The sequence below is a fragment of the Poecilia reticulata genome, chromosome 2 (assembly GCF_904066995.2).
Source record: "Poecilia reticulata chromosome 2, P_reticulata-male-v2, whole genome shotgun sequence".
Classification (NCBI taxonomy): Eukaryota; Metazoa; Chordata; class Actinopteri; order Cyprinodontiformes; family Poeciliidae; genus Poecilia; species Poecilia reticulata.
The window spans coordinates 23,387,685-23,406,366 of record NC_088831.1 but is presented as its reverse complement, the minus strand read 5'-3'; the positions used below and the strand labels follow the sequence as shown (position 1 = coordinate 23,406,366).

The window sequence follows — 18,682 nt, the reverse complement described above, 5'->3', positions numbered from 1 at the left end:
AAGTATTGTACATAAACAAACAAGCCTGACGTCAACTATGTTCTCGAAGGCAAACAAACTCTTACAAGGGCACAAATATCTCCAGTTTTCATGCTATGCCTCTTTTTAAAAAGGTTTTTAATTTCAGCCCCGTGGTATCTTATCAGGGGAGTAAAATGTGATTTGTACCCAAAAGCAACCATCAAGGAGGGGAAAAATGACAAATTGAACACTTACTTTTTGCATTAAATCCAGCATCTCAGGTGGCCTGAGCGGACATTCCCAACATTCCCATTCCTCAGTGTTTTCCAAGAGAGGATCTCACTGTAACTGTTAAAATGGTCTAAACCAAAGTGACTTCTCTTTGTTTTCATGAGGCAACAAGTCGGTAGTAAATTTGTAGAATTCACTCATTACCATTTAAGAATTTTACAAAAATTTTGGGCATAACATCATGATTGCATCATTAATGATATAGACAAATAATTTCCCCCCCTCATATTTTAACTGTTGGACAAAGTAACAAAATTTTTATTCTGATTCAACGGGTTCAATAGTTTGGGTTTAGATATATTTGTTCAAAGTTAATCTTTGAAGTACTCAATGAACTCAAATGTATCCCCGCTTAAGGCAGTTTTAATAAGGATTTACAACCTTTGTTTTTATTAAGATAACATTTTTAGTTAGCTGAAATGACTTAAAGGTTTAAATCAAAAGCAAATGTATTAAAAAAACATAGGAAAACTTGTTCCTTGGAATGAAAGAGTTGAGTTTACAGAAACTCACTGCTGCATCAGCCTTGACACGGCTTTATGCTGCTGAAATGCCACTGGCTTTTCTTTAGTATGGAAAGGTTTTTGTGCAGATAATAAATATGTAGTTTTTACTCATCTCTTACGGTGAAAGTTTCTGTGGAAGATTAGAAAAGTATATACAGAATAAGAACGAGTTCCCTAATAAGCACATTTGGTTCATGACCCATTTTTTATTTGCATCAACACTTTTGTCTCTATTAAAAACAGATCTATTTGCCAACATCTACGCAAAACTTCCTGAAGAACTTTGTACCCTGACATCTGTTTTTGCTGAATGTTTCACACTTGATGTTAATGTTGTGAGTTTGTCTCTTCTTGTTTTCTCCTCACAGGACTGGATGTGAAATGTGAGGCATGTCAGAGGTTTTTCCGGGACGGTCTAACCATTTCCTTCACAAAAATCCTGACAGACGAGGCAGTCAGCGGCTGGAAGTTTGAGATACATGTGAGTGTTTTTCGGGGCTCTGTCTGTACATGAATCTGCGTTGATCTTTTACGTTTGAAAACAAGTCCCCAAAATCAAGTTTTATGTTCAGTTGTTGAAGATCAAAGGGGGAAAACGGCAGCACGAGGAGCGATCAATTATGTTATTGCTAGAAATAGGCGAGGTTGGCTTTTGTTTTGGGAAGATTGATTTCTGGAATCTCAAGGGACTTTGGGGGAAATGGTTTCAGTTTTTTTTTTGCTTTCGACTTTGGTCAAAACAATGTTGACATTTTATTTGAATGCATGTTGGCTCTTAATTTGTATTTTTTAACACATTTCTTGTTGCTTGTGCAGTACCTCGATGACTAAGATAGGGAAAAAACTGTTTTGAATTTTAGTAAAATATCTGCTTTCTTCAGACACATTAATTAGTCATAATCAATGTAAAATGGAGCAGCGTATTGGCATTTTAATGACAACATCCTGGCTCATGTTGAATTGAGGTTGCTGCATTCCATATTTTCATAACAAAATGTCTTCGATAAAGAGGTCAAAATGTAACATGTGCGTTATGTTCAGTTCATTCCAACACTGTCCATCTTAACGTTTAATTTCTTCCCCGGTCTCCGTCTCTCAGAGGTGTATCATTAATAACACACACCGATTGGTGGAGTTGTGTGTGGCCAAGCTGTCTCAGGACTGGTTCCCGCTACTGGAGTTGCTGGCCATGGCCCTCAATCCCCACTGCAAGTTCCACATTTACAACGGCACACGGCCTTCTGAGACCGTCCCCGCTGGAGCGCAGCTGGCCGACGACGAGCTCTACGCTCGTCCGCCTGACCCGAGATCTCCCAAGGTGAAATTCGATAACTTTTGAATAAAAATAAAAAAAACATTTAAAAAAAGCCATATTTAACCAAATATTGCTTTGTTTTAAAACCTTTCTTTTTTTTAAGAATCATCCAGAAATGTAGCTGTTTTCCTCTTCTGCTGGGCAATTAGGTCAACTTTAGCTATCTGAGACTGAAGTTGTAAACTTGCATGATTAAGAGCCCTCATTAAAAGTATCTGAACAAAAAAAAATCTATGTTTATCTAAGTAAATAAAAACAACACTCCCACTGCAAGACCTTGAACCTAATCTTAGACTAATTCTTGTAACACTGTAAAAGAATTTAGAAACATCAGGGAGTAGAGATTCTCCAGTGAAGGGTGGATGAATGTAGCGTGGGCTCAGGGTCACTGTGAACAGCACTGCAGCACTGCTCGCCTGTCTGCCTCTATTGGCACAGAGCCCATCACTATGCTGAGCTCTGCCTATAATGCTGTTAGTCTCTATACAGTTGTTTTTAATCGATTATTTAAAAAAAAAAATCTTGCCAGATTAAAACTATATGGGAATATTTTTCTAGACGCTTTCTTTTTCAGTTTGGATTAACTGGCAACATCAATGAAATAATTAAGAGGAAGTTGTTCACATCACAAACACCTAATTAGGTCTCAAATTGCAAAATAATGACTCGGGATAAAGCCACCCTTTAAGATTAACGGTGTGTTTTCTGTCCGCAGGGCTGGCTGGTTGATTTAATAAACAAATTTGGCACGTTAAACGGGTTTCAAATTTTGCACGACCGCTTCATGAGCGGCCAAGCACTGAACGTCCAGATCATCGCTGCACTTATCAAGTGAGAATCGGCAATGCCACGGTTATTTAATCAAAAAAACATTTCCAAGTGTACATTTTTTTTTTGGTGTGACTTGATGTCCCGTTTTGTGTTGCAGGCCTTTTGGCCAGTGTTATGAGTTCCTCACATTGCACACAGTAAAGAAGTACTTCCTTCCAGTCATCGAGATGGTTCCCCAGTTTCTAGAGAACCTCACAGACGAGGAGCTCAAGAAAGAGGCCAAGAACGAAGCCAAAAACGACGCACTGTCGATGATAATCAAGTCTCTGAAGAATCTGGCTTCTCGTGTACCGGGGCAGGAGGAGACGGTGAAGAATTTAGAAATTTTTAGGTTAAAAATGATTCTTAGGTGGGTACTTGAGTCTCTTTTAAAGCTCGACTGTTTCCGTTGTACATCTGCAGAGTGATCTCACGGGAATTGGATTTTGCTTCTTTCGACAGGTTATTACAAATTTCTTCTTTTAACGGCAAAATGAATGCACTAAACGAAGTTAACAAGGTGATCTCCAGCGTCTCCTACTACACTCACCGGCATAACCCTGAGGAGGAGGAGTGGCTGACCGCAGAGCGCATGGCGGTAAGCGCAGGCTTCAGAAGCACTACATTCTGTGAATTTCGCGTCCGTAAAATGAATTCTGCTCTTTCCGCATCAGGAATGGATCCAGCAAAACCACATCCTTTCTATTGTGCTGAGGGACAGTTTGCATCAGCCGCAGTATGTCGAGAAGCTGGAGAAGATCCTTCGCTTCGTTATAAAAGAGAAAGCTCTTACAATGCAGGACTTGGACAACATCTGGGCTGCACAGGTGCGCCACCTCTAAGCATGTTTTAGTTTTCTGTTTATTATGCAGATCGTGTATACAAAAAAACATTTACAATGTTTTCCTCCAGCCTTCCTATTGAAAGTGGGAATTAATTATTGTAATGGAACCAGAGGTAGCTTTACAGTCTGTTTAATAGAAGAGTTGCTTTAACACAGGGACTAAATTACACGGTTAATATTTTAAGCTGACTTTTGAATCTTCTACAGATAAGTGTGGCTAGCACTTTAAGACGTCAGTCTTTTTTGTTAATATTCTGAAGAACGTCGGCCTTCTCTTTAATTCTGACATTTCCACATCCAGCTTGTTCTATAAAAGTTAAGTTGCACATCTTTTTGAGTTGAAAGCTCAAAAAGATGAAACATGGCAACCTTGCTTTGTTGAGGTTTGTGCTGCTATTAATTGCTGAAAGTGTTGCAATCTCTGCAGCAAGAAAGCATCCTATAGCTTTCATCATTTGTTCTTCCTCTGACTGCATTTTAAGCTCCCCAGTAATTCTGAAGCGGGTCGACTTTATCTTCTTCTGTCAGCAACATTGTCCTAACCAGAGACCATTCTTCACCACGAGCTGCCGGTGCTCAGGCATGGTGCTTTTACAGACTGGAAAAAGATGAGATTTAGTCATGTCCAATTGCGGCCACCAACAAATTTCTTTACGCTTCAGGGTGTTTCTTTTGTTTTCTTTTTTTTCTTTTTTTAATCTAAATTATGCAATTTACTATGCAGATAATGACAGTAATGGAGTAGGTTTTAGTTGCAATTTTTCTATAAATGTTGTCAGATTGGGAATGAAATAGATTTCAGGTTTGTTGATTTTAGAAGTGCACCTAAATATTAAACTGTAAGTTAATGTTTAAAAAGAATGATAGTTTCAAGCAGATTATTTCTGCTTCACTATTAAAGTCTAATGTTTACAATATTTCTGTATTTCTTATGTCTATGTGCAGGCTGGTAAGCATGAGGCTATTGTGAAGAACGTCCATGATCTCTTGGCCAAGCTGGCGTGGGACTTCTCACCCGAGCAGCTCGATCATCTTTTCGACTGCTTCAAGGTAAGAATAATACCGCAGAACATGTAAGTGTTACCCTCTTTTTTTTTTTTTGTTGTTGTTTTTAGTTTAGTCAAATTTAAATGCTTTGCTTCATAGCAGATCATCGATGTGATAAATACGATTACTGCTCTGCCTTCGCTTATTCCTCTCCTGTTTTTGCAGGCAAGCTGGACCAATGCTAGCAAGAAGCAGCGTGAAAAACTGCTTGAGCTAATCCGGCGTTTGGCCGAGGACGATAAGGACGGCGTTATGGCCCACAAGGTCCTCAACCTGCTCTGGAACCTGGCGCACAGTGACGACGTCCCTGTAGACATCATGGATCAGGCTCTTAGTGCTCACATCAAGATATTGGACTACAGCTGCTCACAGGTAACGTTCACTTTTTTTTTTTTTTTTTTTTTGGTGAATGTAACAAATAGATGCTCACACAGTCGCTAAATATAGAATGCGGTTTCTTCTCACCCACAGGACAGAGACACGCAGAAGATTCAGTGGATTGATCGCTTTATAGAAGAGCTTCGTACCAATGACAAGTGGGTTATCCCTGCCTTGAAGCAAATCAGGGAAATCTGCAGCCTCTTTGGAGAAGCTCCTCAGAACCTGAGGTAAAATTTGAATAGAAATAGATTTCTATTTTTTGTTTTTCAATTTATATATATATATATATATATATATATATATATATATATATATATATATAGAAAAAGATGCTTTCAGTTTTCACAAAATGCAACAGGCAAAAACAAACTTTCACATTATTGGTTTTTATCACTTATGTAAGATTGCTGAGACACCCCAGTCTTGTACTTGTTTCTGATGAAAGTGGCTCTACATTCTTTTTCTTTTTTTAAATTTTTTTTAAACTTTTTTTGGTAAAATGTCAGATTCTGACTGCAGTAAAAAAAAAATATATAAATAATGTAAGGCTTTTCAGCTTTTGATTGCTGAATTTCTAGCAATCAGATTGAATTCTTCTAACATTATTTTGAGTAGTAGCCCACTATGTCAGGGATTAAACTTGTTACACAGATTAAACATTAGTCAGCTTTCTGCCTTTTATACTTGTGTTGTTGAAGCTTTTTTTTGTGAGCAGTGGTGGTCCTAAAGGGCAGAAGTAATTAAATAATCATCATAAAGTTGGACGTTAGCTAATAATGTGCATCAGTCTAATTGTTTTTGAAGTACTAAAACACTATTTTAGTCACTGTAGAAACTATGTAGCAGACATGCCTGTTGTTTTTCCAGAAAGAAAATGCCAATTAACATACAAACGAACTTAGTGAGGTAAGTTTTTATGCCAATTCTAGGGTTTCTCTCTCTTTTTTTTTTTTTTTTGCGTCAAGCCTCACTTTCTCTTTGAGAAGTTTACAACGTAAACTACATCAAAAGTCAATCTTTGCCACAAATCAGCTTAAACGGTTCTTTCCGGGGTTTCATCTCAAATGACTATTTATACATTTATGGGTTGAAATTGGGGTTAATCAAAAACTCAAAAAGTTGGATGAGTTATAACTTAAGATACATAACTCCATCTACTTTTTTTTTACTTAAACCTCAGGTTTTTTCAAGTTATTGGTCAGGTTAAGGTTCTTTTTATTTTTGAGTGCTTTCTCACGAAATCATGCAGTCTGAAATTTTCCAGTGAAGGTGTTTGTGTTTAAAATAAACACTGAAACAAGTAATATGTTGTTGTTTTTTAAGGGGAAGTCCTCAAAATTTCTTATCAGTTCTGTTCTAAAAGTATCAAAGCATCAGTGACTTGAAGGACCAGGTTTGATGACATGTTTAAATGGAAAATATGATTATTAAGTCAAAGAAAACCAATGAATGTGTGCATTAGATTATCTGGCAGCAAATGTTCTCAGTTTAGTGAACCTTTAAGCTCAGTTTTGTCGTAATCAAGTGCGAGCTGTAGTTCATACAGATTATAGTCGACACAGTTTTCTGATGTTTATTAAAAAGTCATTTGAGATGAAGCCCTACTATTCCTCCGGCCAGTTCCTTTCACTTCAAATCATTCAATGCAGCGTATCGGGGAAATTTCATGCCTTGGATCCATGTTTTCAGTTTCCTGAAATACCTCTTTAATTGTATTTTTTGTGTCAACGCTTTTATTTATAGAGCTGAAGTCTATAAATGTGAATGCCGAAAAAACTGCACAATCTGACAGCATGCACAGCAGTTTGTGCAATTGAATTATAACTTGAGAGGGGAAAAATTTACTTTCACAAGTTTAGATTATGATTATATTTTAGAAACAATGTGACAAATGCCTGAATTAAAGGCTCGTGTGTGTGGAAACGAGGCAAGAAATTTTCTTTACCGATACAACCGCTCTTCTGGTTAAACACACAAAATGTACACAAACATCTCCCAAAAAATATTTTCTTTTTATTACACACTGTACCAAATGAGAAATCAAGGTGCAGCGTTTTTATTATTCAGGTTACACGTAAAGTTTTTAAACTCAATTCAACTGTTTCTCCATGTTTTCTGCCTTTCTCGCCCTTTTGTTTGTCTCTGCACATCAAACACTCCTCCTCTTCCTTGTTCCATTTCAGCCAAACGCAGAGAAGCCCTCATGTGTTTTACCGCCACGACCTGATCAACCAGCTGCAGCACAACCACGCTCTGGTCACCCTGGTGGCTGAGAATCTCTCAGCCTACATGGAGACAATGAGGCAGCTGTCCAAAGGTAGCTAAAGACTTCAATTTTGTAGTTGGAGAAAACCGATTCCATAGGACAGAATATAAATTAAGACTTTTTTCCTTTTTAGATTAGGGGCAAAAGTTTATTACAGACTTTAACAATCTTGTAGCAATAGAAAATACAAAGTATTCATCTTTAAGTAACCAGTCTTTTTGCTTGCTTGTGCAAGGTCCGCGTCTATTCCATGACTTCTTAAAAGTCATTGTGGTTGATGTATATTTGACTTCTTTGCTCAAATCTGCTTTTAATGTAATTACTAAACTTGGCTAAATACAGGAAGCATATTTAAAGAAAGAATGATCTAAACTCTGTTTTTATTGCCCGGAATTGACCAAATGTTCTATTTTTTTTTTTTTTCAATTGAGACATAAAAAAAATAATTAAAAATTAAAACTGGATGTGTTGACCTATGTAACAAAAAGTTTGGACATTCCTGTTACAGGGTGTACAATCTGCAGTCTGATTTGGTGTGTGTGTGTGTGTCTGTGTGCACCTTTGCAGAAGAACAAGCAGAGTTTGACCCTCAAACAGTCAGACCAGGAAGCCGCTACAGTCACGTCCAAGAAGTACAGGAGCGGCTTAACTTTCTGAGGTACGTCCTTTTTTCCTACGTCTAAAAATTAATTTTATCCACTTAAAAATTAGGCTAACATGCGTAATCTAAAAATGTTAAATACAAATTGCTAAAATTAGGCATAGTTGGTTCAAGGACTGTTTTCTTCGGTCAAAAAGTTGTCGTGGACTTCAGCCTTCAGGAAATTGTTGCCCCACTACAGCTTTTGTCTCTTCTTTCCAGGTTCCTATTAAAAGATGGCCAGCTGTGGCTGTGTGCTCCTCAGGCGAAGCAGATCTGGAAGTGTCTGGCTGAGAACGCTGTGTTTCTGTGTGACCGCGAGGCCTGCTTCAAATGGTACAGCTTTACTCAGACCTCCTTGCTTTTGGCTTTTACTACGTTTGTCAATCCTTCTATTGTTTATTTCTATTTTAAAAGGTACTCAAAGCTGATGGGGGACGAGCCAGACCTGGACCCAGACATCAACAAGGACTTCTTTGAGAACAATGTGCTACAGTTGGATCCATCGCTTCTGACAGAGAACGGCATGAAGTGCTTCGAGAGGTTCTTCAAGGCCGTCAACTGCAGGGAGGGCAAACTGGTAGCGAAACGCAGGGCTTACATGATGGATGACCTGGAACTAATCGGCTTAGACTACCTGTGGAGGGTGAGGAGAGCAGCTGCAGCAGTTACAGATGAATGCTTCTGCATTTATTTCTATCAAATAAGTGATTTATATTACAGTTGTGTCATCACTTCTGTCCCTAAAGCTAACACAGAATGTCTGGTTTGACACATTTCCGAAACTTTGAACAGATGTGAACTTTGATGATGCTCAGCTGTCTGTACAGTCCGCTCAGAAATGGTTTTAGTGCACTTTTGTTGTCTTGTTTTAAAGCACAGAAGCTGCCTAATTAGCTGAAAGTAATTCAAGGTTTACGATGGAAATAGTAGATTCTTGCCTTTATCCATAGAAACTCAATAGTTATAGGAGTGACAATCTACAATACGAAATTCACACGATCAAGATTTAAACTTAAGCAGAGTAAATTCTGAAGAAAAGACTGTAGGTGATCTATCACAGGAAGATGGCCCTTCAACATTCAGAGGCTGCACACCGCAGCATTGTTTGCTTCACGCTGTACTGCATGATTTTTCTCACAGTGCACAGTCATTTGAGTCTGTCACAGTTTATTTTTTACCTTTGAGTAGGAGCGTCGGGACATTTCCAGGTCATGAGACGATGCTCTGAATGATATTGGTTTCACAAAGATAAAATAACACAGGATTTGTTTTAAATTTTGTTTTAGGCAGATCAAGAATCATTTTTGTGGAGTATTTTAAAAAATATATTTTAAAGTATCTGCAATCAGTACAATTATTTTAGCACAGGTTTGTGTGATCCACCAATTGCAGGTTTCTTGCTCGTCAGTCATCAGTTGTTTGAATGCCAAAAAGCAATCATTTTAAAACCTGAATAAATATTTAGTAAATGTAAAACGGTTTTAAACTAAGACTGAAAAACAGCCTTTTGGTGTAGTGGCTACAAAATAAATGCTAACTTCGGCATTATCAGCTATTTGTTTGCTAGACTTAGTAATATCAGTGTTTACAGTGCTTGTATCTTGTCACTAGGTTTTTTTTCCCCCACCAAGTAGCCATATTGCTTCCACACAAACAACTTCCAGGTGGTTGAGGTTTCTTCAGTGCTAAGTGTTGACAGCCGGTCCTATTAGCAGTCGGTAGCAATCAACTAAAGAGCAGCTGCATTATTTCCTTGTAAATAAAAGTTCATTACAAGGATATGGGGCATCAACTTAAAGCAGTTACTTTCATATTTGAGACTTATAATAGCTTGCGCTTATTTCACCATAATCATCCTGACAGACTGGTTTCCAGTTTGACACAGGGCCCGCTTCAACAAATATTGTCGTGTTTAGTACAATATTACTAAACACGGCAGGAAATTTCCTGCCGAGCCATGACATTTCTTCACTCTTAGTCAGTTGCAAATCATCTTATTCCAGGCAAAGATTTATTAATTTCCTCCTCCCCGCTTCTCATCCAGGTGGTGATTCAAGGAAGTGACGACATTGCAAACCGAGCCATAGACCTGCTGAAAGAAATCTACACCAATCTCGGACCAAAACTGCAAGTCAACCAGGTACGGAGACTACTTCTTCGTGCTATGTGCAAGAAAGCATTTAGAGCTCATAATGTTTTTTAGTCGGGTATTTATTACCCCCTCCCATCGCCTCTCTCTTCAGGTTGAGATTCATGAAGATTTCATCCAGTCTTGTTTTGACCGTCTGAAGGCGTCCTATGACACCCTGTGTGTGTTAGATGGAGACAAAGACAGCATTAACTGTGCTCGGCAGGAAGCCATCCGCATGGTGCGGGTTCTCACTGTGCTTAAGGAATACATTAATGAGTGCGACAGCGACTACCATGAGGAGAGGACTATACTGCCTATGTCAAGGTACAATCATTAAATTGTCATTTTATTCCTCTTTGGTCTATGTGTAGCTCTGTGGTCGGAAAATGTTGAGAAGGCACACACACACGCACGTTTTTTTTTTTTTTTTTTTACACTTTGTTCAGCTTCTTGGCATAATTATGAAATGTTCTGTTGAAACCTCTTTGTCTCCTTTGTTGTGCAGAGCTTTCCGAGGCAAGCATATCACACTGATCGTCCGTTTCCCGAACCAAGGACGTCAGGTGGATGATTTAGACATCTGGTCACACACCAATGACACCATCGGTTCGGTCCGGCGGGGAATCCTAAACAGGATAAAGGCCAACGCCGCGCACACGAAGATTGAGCTGTTTATTGGTGGGGAGGTCGTTGATCCTGCTGATGACAGGAAGCTGATTGGACAGCTTAATTTGAAGGACAAAACGGTGTGTGCGCGCGCGTTTGTGTGTGTAACTCAAACTCTTAACTCCTTAAGCGCCGTTAACTAAACCTTGTTTTCATTATGCAGCTGATCACAGCCAAGCTCACCCAGGTGAGTGCCAACATGCCCTCAAGCCCAGACAGCTCATCCGACTCATCCACTGGCTCCCCTGGTAACCACGGAAACCACTACAGTGACGGGCCCAACCCAGAAGTTGAGAGCTGTCTTCCTGGTGTGGTAAGTTAACAAGCATGGGCTCTATTAAATGTTCAAATAGCACAACTATCTATACTGTTTAGCTATTGCACTTCAACGTCGGCTATGTTGAAACTTTAATATCCTTTTAAAACAGAAATGATGCAAACATAAATAACATGAGACCCTTCGCTCTGATTTTCAGATTATGTCGCTACACCCGCGCTACATCTCCTTCCTGTGGCAAGTAGCCGACCTCGGGTGCAACCTCAACATGCCTCAACTAAGAGATGGAGCTCGAGTTCTCATGAAGCTCATGCCTCCAGGTAAATAACACACCCTGATGTGGAGAGTTATTTCCGCATCTTAGTCTGATGTTAACTTTGTAAATGCATCACACACAGTATTATCTCTTTGACCAATTTCATGCTTTTTCTGTGCACACAGATAACACCACAGTGGAGAATCTTAGAGCTGTGTGTTTGGACCACGCCAAGCTCGGAGAGAACAGTCTGAGTCCGTCACTAGACTCCCGTTTCTTCGGCCCATCACCTTCACAAGTGCTCTACCTCATTGAGGTAAGGCTCAGTGTACATTTGGGTGACAAAATGCTAGAGATATACCCACCATCAAAGTTTTGTGAATTCTTTCTGATTGTCGAAAACCTGTAACTTGCTGATACCAAATTAGTCAATTCCAGTTTCTCTAAGAATGTTTCTCCATATGTTCTTTTGAGGCGTTCATCACTGCACATTGAGAGGACAGTTGCTGTAGAGCAGGGGTCCCCAAACTTTTTCCTGTGAGGGCCACATGACTTTTCCCTTCTCTGGAATACGACCTGTTGAATGTGACGGGTAGCCAATCAAAAAGCGCGTGACATAAGAACAGAGGGGAATCCCAAAGAGCTGACATATCGCGCAACTGATCGTCCGGTGGATATCGGAGATGATATGAGGAAATGTTTATTATTAAATCTAAACATCATTATTATGTTTATTCAGTTAAAAATGTTAACTATGAAAAAACATATTCACATCCAAATCATAGTGCAGCAAATAGAGCGGCTGCTCCCGTCATCTTTCATCCACCACCTTTTCTTTTTCTTGCATCTTTTATCTCTTAAAATGACTCCACAAACTATCACTACTGCTTCTACATTGTCATCCGTGTTTAGTTATTCTAAATTCCCGCTATGTTGGGGGTTTTACTGGATTATCCTCTGGAATCGGGATGTTTGTGACTGGAATCGGTTCGTGTTGCTCCCGCCTTGGACACACGAACCGATCGAACCTGTTGGACTAAAGAGCCCGCTGGTGGTTGAAGAAAATTACACATATAAACGGCTTATAGTTCGGAAAATACAGTAAATGAAAAAAAATCTGAATGCTCTCTGGTATTGTTCAGGGGACCGGACCAAATGTGGATTCGGCCCGCGGGCCGTAGTTTGGGGACCCCTGCTGTAGAGTCACTAAATATTTAGGAAGTCACAATCATTACAGATTTTGTCATTTAAAATGTTTTAGGCTTGTTATGTCAGCGTACATTTCCTAAAATACATAGTAACTTAGCTTACCTCTAGGATTTCCAAAAGGTTGCCAAGTTTTCTCAATCAAGCAAACTGACGGCGGTTACACTGAAATTTTGGAAGGATAAAATAATGACTGACCTCATCTAAAACCTCACTGATACTGCAAATGGCTAACTTTGACTCTTCATCCCTCAGTAACAACTTGTACACTGAAGATTGTTGATTTTACTGCAATCTGCTTAGATATGTTCCATTCACAAATAGGGAAAAAAAAAATCTTGGTTTTAACCAGCATGTCACCAGTTACAGAGCTAAAGCCAATTTATTTTTGGTCAAGTTATTACAAATCACCATACTCTTTCCCTACTTTCCCACATTTGCTCCTACTTACTGTTGGCAAACTGCTGTTATTTTTCTAAATAAAGATATCCAAGTTTAGGTTTCTCTGCCTGTTCTTGTTGCAGGTTGTGTATGCTTTGCTGATGCCAGCTAGTGCCACTCTGGGTGAGGATGCAAGTGACTTCCAGTACAACTTCCTGAAGAGCGGCGGTCTGCCACTGGTGCTAAGCATGCTCACCAGGAACAACTTCCTCCCGTCCGCGGACATGGAGACGCGCCGAGGCGCTTACCTCAACGCCCTGAAGATCGCCAAGCTCCTCCTGACTGCGGTCGGCTTCGGCCATGTGAAGGCCGTGGCCGAGGCCTGCCAACCCAACGCTGACGGAAATATTCCTGTCTCTCCGGTTAGACCCCGCTTTCTTTCCTTGTGAACAGACGAACCAGTTTAACCGGTTCCTGGGTTGTTTACCTGCTGCGGCCTTGACATGTCTATTTCTGTTTAAATTTTTTTTTTTTTGTCTTTCGTGACTGTGTGCAGATAAATCAGGCGACTCACGACCAGGCGCTGGTTCTTCAAAGTGCCCTGCAAAACATTCCCAACCCTGCCTCTGAATGTATGTTGCGCAATGTAGCTATCCGCCTGGCCCAGCAGATTTCTGATGAGGTAAAGGACACTTTACATTAACTGCCTTTTACTTCCTTTATTTAGTGTCTGACGGCATTTTGATTACTGAATTTAATAGTTTCTCAAATCTAGTTTGTTTGTAAAAAGGAGAGTGTTAAAAACAATATTAATAATGGATTCAATGGAACTGTATTTTTCATCAGAATTTCTTCCAGGCATCAAAGTACATCCCAGACATTTGCGTGATCCGAGCAGTGCAGAAAATCGTGTGGGCATCGGGCTGCGGCACGGTGCAGCTGGTGTTTAGCAATAATGATGAAATCAGTAAAATATACGAGAAGGTAAGATTTTATGCAAAATGAAGCTAATTTTCAATGAACTTAACTGTGTATGTTGTATCTTGAAATTAAGCACAACTTTGTTTTTTTTCTTCTTCTTTATAGACTAATGCAGCCAAAGAGCCGGATGGAGAAGATGAGCAGGTGTGCTGCGAGGCTTTGGAGGTGATGACTCTGTGTTTTGCCCTCATGCCTACGGCTCTCGACACGCTCAGTAAGGAGAAGGCTTGGCAGACCTTCATCATAGATTTGTTGCTACACTGCCACAGCAAGTAAGCGCTTCAGTTTGCACATTAAATTCATATTAATTTCCAGTTTGAGTTAAATTATTATATTTTAAAAAGTCTTAATTTGTCGCTTTGAGCTTATAAAACAAAATATGAACTTATTTAATTGTATGGGTACATTTGTCACATGGGGTACAGTAATGAGGTGAAAATGCCTGTTTGATCCCCTGCATATAGCAGGGCTGCAACTAACTATTTTTCTAGTAATTGCATATTGTATTGATTATTTTGACAGATAAAAAATTCTTTAACCAATTAGGTCTTTGTACTACAATATTAAAAACACAAAAAAATGCAATCATTTGCAATTAACGGAATACTTCTTGTATCAATATGTGAAAAGCTCAGACTTGTCTGCTTGACTTAACATGAAAACAGTGTAGTGCTGATCTGGTGATGAATCTTTTTCTTGATTAGCCAATTAATTATTGGATAGCAAAATGTGCTTTTTTTTAATCTTTTTTTACAGATTTTGAACCAGGCTAAGCTAAAAATATTTATATTTTGAGGAGTTTTTGGATGATTTTTTTTAATCTTGAATACAAAATATTTATATTTTTTGTACAGTTAGTCTGTATCCTCCACTTAATGACTAATTGATTACTAAATTAGTTGACGATTATCTCAATAATTGATTCATCACAATTAGTACAATTAATCGTTTCAGCCCTATTTGTCATTATGATTCTGACGTTTATATCTCCTTCAAACAGGTCCGTGCGTCAGATGGCGCAAGAGCAGTTTTTCCTAATGGCAACTAGGTGCTGCATGGGGCATCGACCTCTTCTTTTCTTCATCACCCTCCTCTTCACAGTGCTTGGGGTAAATGGCTACACAGATTGCGATTGTGCGCCAAGCTTTCATCTCACCTAATTTGCTGGGGAGTTCACTCATCCTGTTGTTAATGCTCTGTCCAGAGCACAGCCAAAGAGCGTGCCAAACACGCAGGGGACTACTTCACGTTGCTCCGACATCTGCTCAACTACGCCTACAACAGTAACATCAATCTGCCAAACGCCGAGGTGCTGCTCAACAACGAGATCGACTGGCTCAAACGAATACGGGTGAGGTTCATACTTTGGCCGGATTCTCTTTTGCTCTTGCAATCTCAGTTGCAGTTTAGAGGATGCGGTCTTGCTCGAGGTCAAACATAATTTCATTCATCAGGACGAGGTTAAGAGGACAGGAGAAACCGGTGTGGAAGAAACCATCTTGGAGGGCCACCTTGGTGTCACCAAAGAGCTTCTGGCCTTCCAGACTCCTGAAAAGAAATACTACATTGGCTGTGAAAAGGGAGGAGCAAATCTCATTAAGGTACATGCAGACTTAAAAAAAACAACAACAAAAAACATCCTTTTTTACCAGTTTACCCTCATCGCTTATATTTCTTTCTCTTTTTAATTAGGAGCTGATTGACGACTTCATCTTCCCAGCATCTAATGTTTACCTGCAGTACATGAAGAGTGGGGAGTTCCCCACCGAGCAGGCCATCCCAGTGTGTAGCACACCTGCATCCATCAACGCCGGCTTTGAACTCCTGGTGGCGCTAGCAGTCGGCTGCGTCCGCAACCTCAAACAAATAGTCGACACCCTAACTGACATGTACTACCTGGGTAGGGAGACATTTCAGTGACAGGTTCACAAGCAGCATCCACATAATTTATCGATATGCGTTAAATCGAGTTTTCCTCCCGCCTCTACATTCAGGTTGCGAGACACTGACAGAGTGGGAGTACCTGCCTCCCGTGGGACCACGCCCTAACAAAGGCTTTGTTGGCCTGAAGAACGCCGGTGCTACTTGCTATATGAACTCCGTTATCCAGCAGCTTTACATGATCCCTCCAATCCGCAACGGCATCTTGGCGATCGAGGGTACGGGCACCGACGTGGACGATGACATGTCTGGTGACGAGAAGCAGGAAAATGAGGTACTAGAAATAATGTGTGAGAAGTCTGTGTGGACTGCAATCAAAGGGTCTGATCATTTCTGTCAAATACAGGGAACAACCAACAATGATGTCTCACTTAAAGACATCTTTGTTATTATTTTGGGTAAACCTACCTGTACAGTGGTCTGAAATACAGTAAGTAGCAAGTTAATGACCATCCTTGTTTCTCTGCAGGCTGCAAATCAACACGTAAATTCATGTCCTCTCTGTAGCTCAAAGCACAACTTGCCATGATCTGTACTTATTATTGTGGATTTTGATCAAACTTTTAAATTGTTGCCAAATTAAATAAAAAGAAAATTCAAATTGGGCATAACTCATTCGGCAAATCTCTCCCTTTTAGTGCATTCACTCTAAAGGGGAGCGTTAATGCACTTAAGCCAAAAACCACCTGCAGTGAGTGTAAAACGTTTTTGGGAAATTGAGGAAGTTATTAAAATTTTTGCTGTTGTGACTTTTGTAATGCAACCCTTCAAAATGCACATAAAAAAAACGATCAAAACACACCTACTGATTGAGGCAAAAGCCTCAAGTTTACATAAAAGTGCAATCTAGAGCAAGCATAGAGCCATGCATTTATTAGCAGAGAGTCTTCACAGAAACAAATGTGTAACGGCTCAACACTCATATGCAGCGGAATGTCACACTATCTTTGCATAAATTGGTCCCAAACATCAGTTTTTAAGAGCCATTACCTCCAAATCAAGCAGCGAGCTGCTGTCAGTTCAAGTTAATGATGTGAGAAACGGCATTAGCACCGCTGGAGTTTCTCCCAAACTTTTAACGACTAAGGAATTCACTTGTTTGCGCTCATGACAAATTTGGTTTGTTACAATTTGGATTTTGCTTCCACAGAGTAATGTAGACCCTCGTGATGAAGTTTTCAGCTACCACCACCAGTTTGATGACAAACCCTCCAGTAAATCAGAGGACAGGAAGGAGTACAACATCGGGGTGCTGCGTCACCTACAGGTCATCTTTGGTCACCTGGCTGCATCCAGGCTGCAGTACTACGTCCCAAGAGGCTTCTGGAAACAGTTCAGGTATTTTAAAGATTTTTCCTACTTTGATGGGGCATAATTTCCTTTTGGGAAAAATAATCCAGATTACTGTTAGAAAGAATTTGGGGTTTAAGAATTTTCCAGGTTTGGATTATGTAATTAAATTTTTTTTAATGCCGTGAAATCAAGGCCAACTTTTTGTGTGTTTAAAATGGGTCATAGCTAGACTGAGAATGCACACTTCTGATTTAAACTTAGAAGTACGCAGAAACAGAAGTATTTTTGTCTTCACAAATGTTTCGGTTACTTGTGCTTATCTCTGTTTGTGTCGGTCTGCGTGGAGCACAAGTGGCGCTCACTAAACATCAGCAGCAATGTAGATCTTAAAGTTTTTAGAAGCTTATGGACAAAGGAAACAATTACTGTCATATTTGATAAACTTGTAAAAACGACTAAAAACTCTTAGAAGACCAGATATTTCATTTAGAGTTGTAGTAAGAATGTGCTTTCTCTTTTCAGACTTCTTGTGCTGCAAGTTGTTAAATCCAGATTTTATCCAACAGCTTCCTGTGCTGGCATAGAAAGAAATTTCATGAAATGAAAAATCTGCTGAAACCTTGTCTGTTGACTTCTGTTGATATTTAATTTTTTTTGTTTTAGATTATGGGGGGAGCCAGTTAATTTGAGGGAGCAGCACGACGCTTTGGAGTTCTTCAACTCTTTGGTGGACAGTTTGGACGAAGCTCTGAAAGCTTTGGGTCACCCTCCCATGCTCAGCAAGGTGCTGGGAGGATCCTTTGCTGACCAAAAGATTTGTCAAGGGTGTCCCCATAGGTGAGCAATACCTGAATAAGCTTAGTCACTTTAATAACAATAAAAGTACCGTTGAATTTGTTTCTGATTAATAATGATTCTACCATCAGATATGAGTGTGAGGAGTCATTTACAACCTTAAACGTGGACATTAGAAACCACCAGAACCTGTTGGACTCGATGGAGCAATATGTTAAAGGAGATCTGCTTGAAGGAGCCAATGCCTACCACTGTGAGAAATGTAATAAGAAGGTAAGACTATAGAGCTTTAAATTGTCACAACAACCGCATGGAAGGTTTAAAACTAGATCTAGAACGATTAATTGTGATTGGTTGTTGAAATAATCGTCAATTACCGTATTTTCTGCACTATAAGGCACACCTAAAAACCTTCAATTTCCTCAAAGGCCGACAGAGCACCTTATAATCCGGTGCGCCTTATATATGGACCATTATTGAGCCACAACAGGTCTAGCAACTACGGTAAACAGCCGCCTATTTCATTTTGCCCGTAGAAGAAGCGCGCGGTGCATGCTTGGATAGTTGTCAGAACGCTGGTTTGTTAATAAAGTTTGATAATACATTTAAAGCCAAGGGGGAGGGGCGGGGGAAGAGAGACGGAGACTGCGGCGGCAGCGTGTTGGTTGGTCTGTGTTACCCAGAAAGCAGT

The 18,682-nt window shown here is 39.8% G+C and overlaps 1 protein-coding gene across 8 annotated transcripts in view; it reads left to right on the top strand.

The window, feature by feature from the left end:
- The window catches only part of usp9 (ubiquitin specific peptidase 9), a 39,696-nt gene that overhangs the window by 8,456 nt on the left and 12,558 nt on the right, over nt 1–18,682 (top strand). For 3 of the 8 annotated variants that reach the window (XM_081600932.1, XM_081600916.1, XM_081600923.1), the window contains exons 5-35: nt 1,127–1,239; nt 1,858–2,076; nt 2,789–2,904; nt 3,002–3,253; nt 3,346–3,481; nt 3,558–3,710; nt 4,673–4,777; nt 4,940–5,146; nt 5,246–5,382; nt 6,023–6,061; nt 7,339–7,472; nt 7,989–8,079; nt 8,284–8,707; nt 10,109–10,204; nt 10,308–10,519; nt 10,701–10,941; nt 11,025–11,174; nt 11,338–11,458; nt 11,580–11,710; nt 13,125–13,403; nt 13,538–13,663; nt 13,828–13,965; nt 14,068–14,234; nt 14,963–15,071; nt 15,167–15,313; nt 15,417–15,563; nt 15,655–15,862; nt 15,957–16,177; nt 17,054–17,241; nt 17,860–18,033; nt 18,123–18,264. In XM_081600932.1, coding sequence (XP_081457058.1) covers nt 1,127–1,239; nt 1,858–2,076; nt 2,789–2,904; nt 3,002–3,253; nt 3,346–3,481; nt 3,558–3,710; nt 4,673–4,777; nt 4,940–5,146; nt 5,246–5,382; nt 6,023–6,061; nt 7,339–7,472; nt 7,989–8,079; nt 8,284–8,707; nt 10,109–10,204; nt 10,308–10,519; nt 10,701–10,941; nt 11,025–11,174; nt 11,338–11,458; nt 11,580–11,710; nt 13,125–13,403; nt 13,538–13,663; nt 13,828–13,965; nt 14,068–14,234; nt 14,963–15,071; nt 15,167–15,313; nt 15,417–15,563; nt 15,655–15,862; nt 15,957–16,177; nt 17,054–17,241; nt 17,860–18,033; nt 18,123–18,264 — 5,123 coding nt within the window. The remainder of the gene's footprint in view (nt 1–1,126; nt 1,240–1,857; nt 2,077–2,788; nt 2,905–3,001; nt 3,254–3,345; nt 3,482–3,557; nt 3,711–4,672; nt 4,778–4,939; nt 5,147–5,245; nt 5,383–6,022; nt 6,062–7,338; nt 7,473–7,988; nt 8,080–8,283; nt 8,708–10,108; nt 10,205–10,307; nt 10,520–10,700; nt 10,942–11,024; nt 11,175–11,337; nt 11,459–11,579; nt 11,711–13,124; nt 13,404–13,537; nt 13,664–13,827; nt 13,966–14,067; nt 14,235–14,962; nt 15,072–15,166; nt 15,314–15,416; nt 15,564–15,654; nt 15,863–15,956; nt 16,178–17,053; nt 17,242–17,859; nt 18,034–18,122; nt 18,265–18,682) is intronic. The other 5 variants (XM_008433084.3, XM_008433058.3, XM_008433021.3 and 2 more) reach the window with 4 other exon arrangements.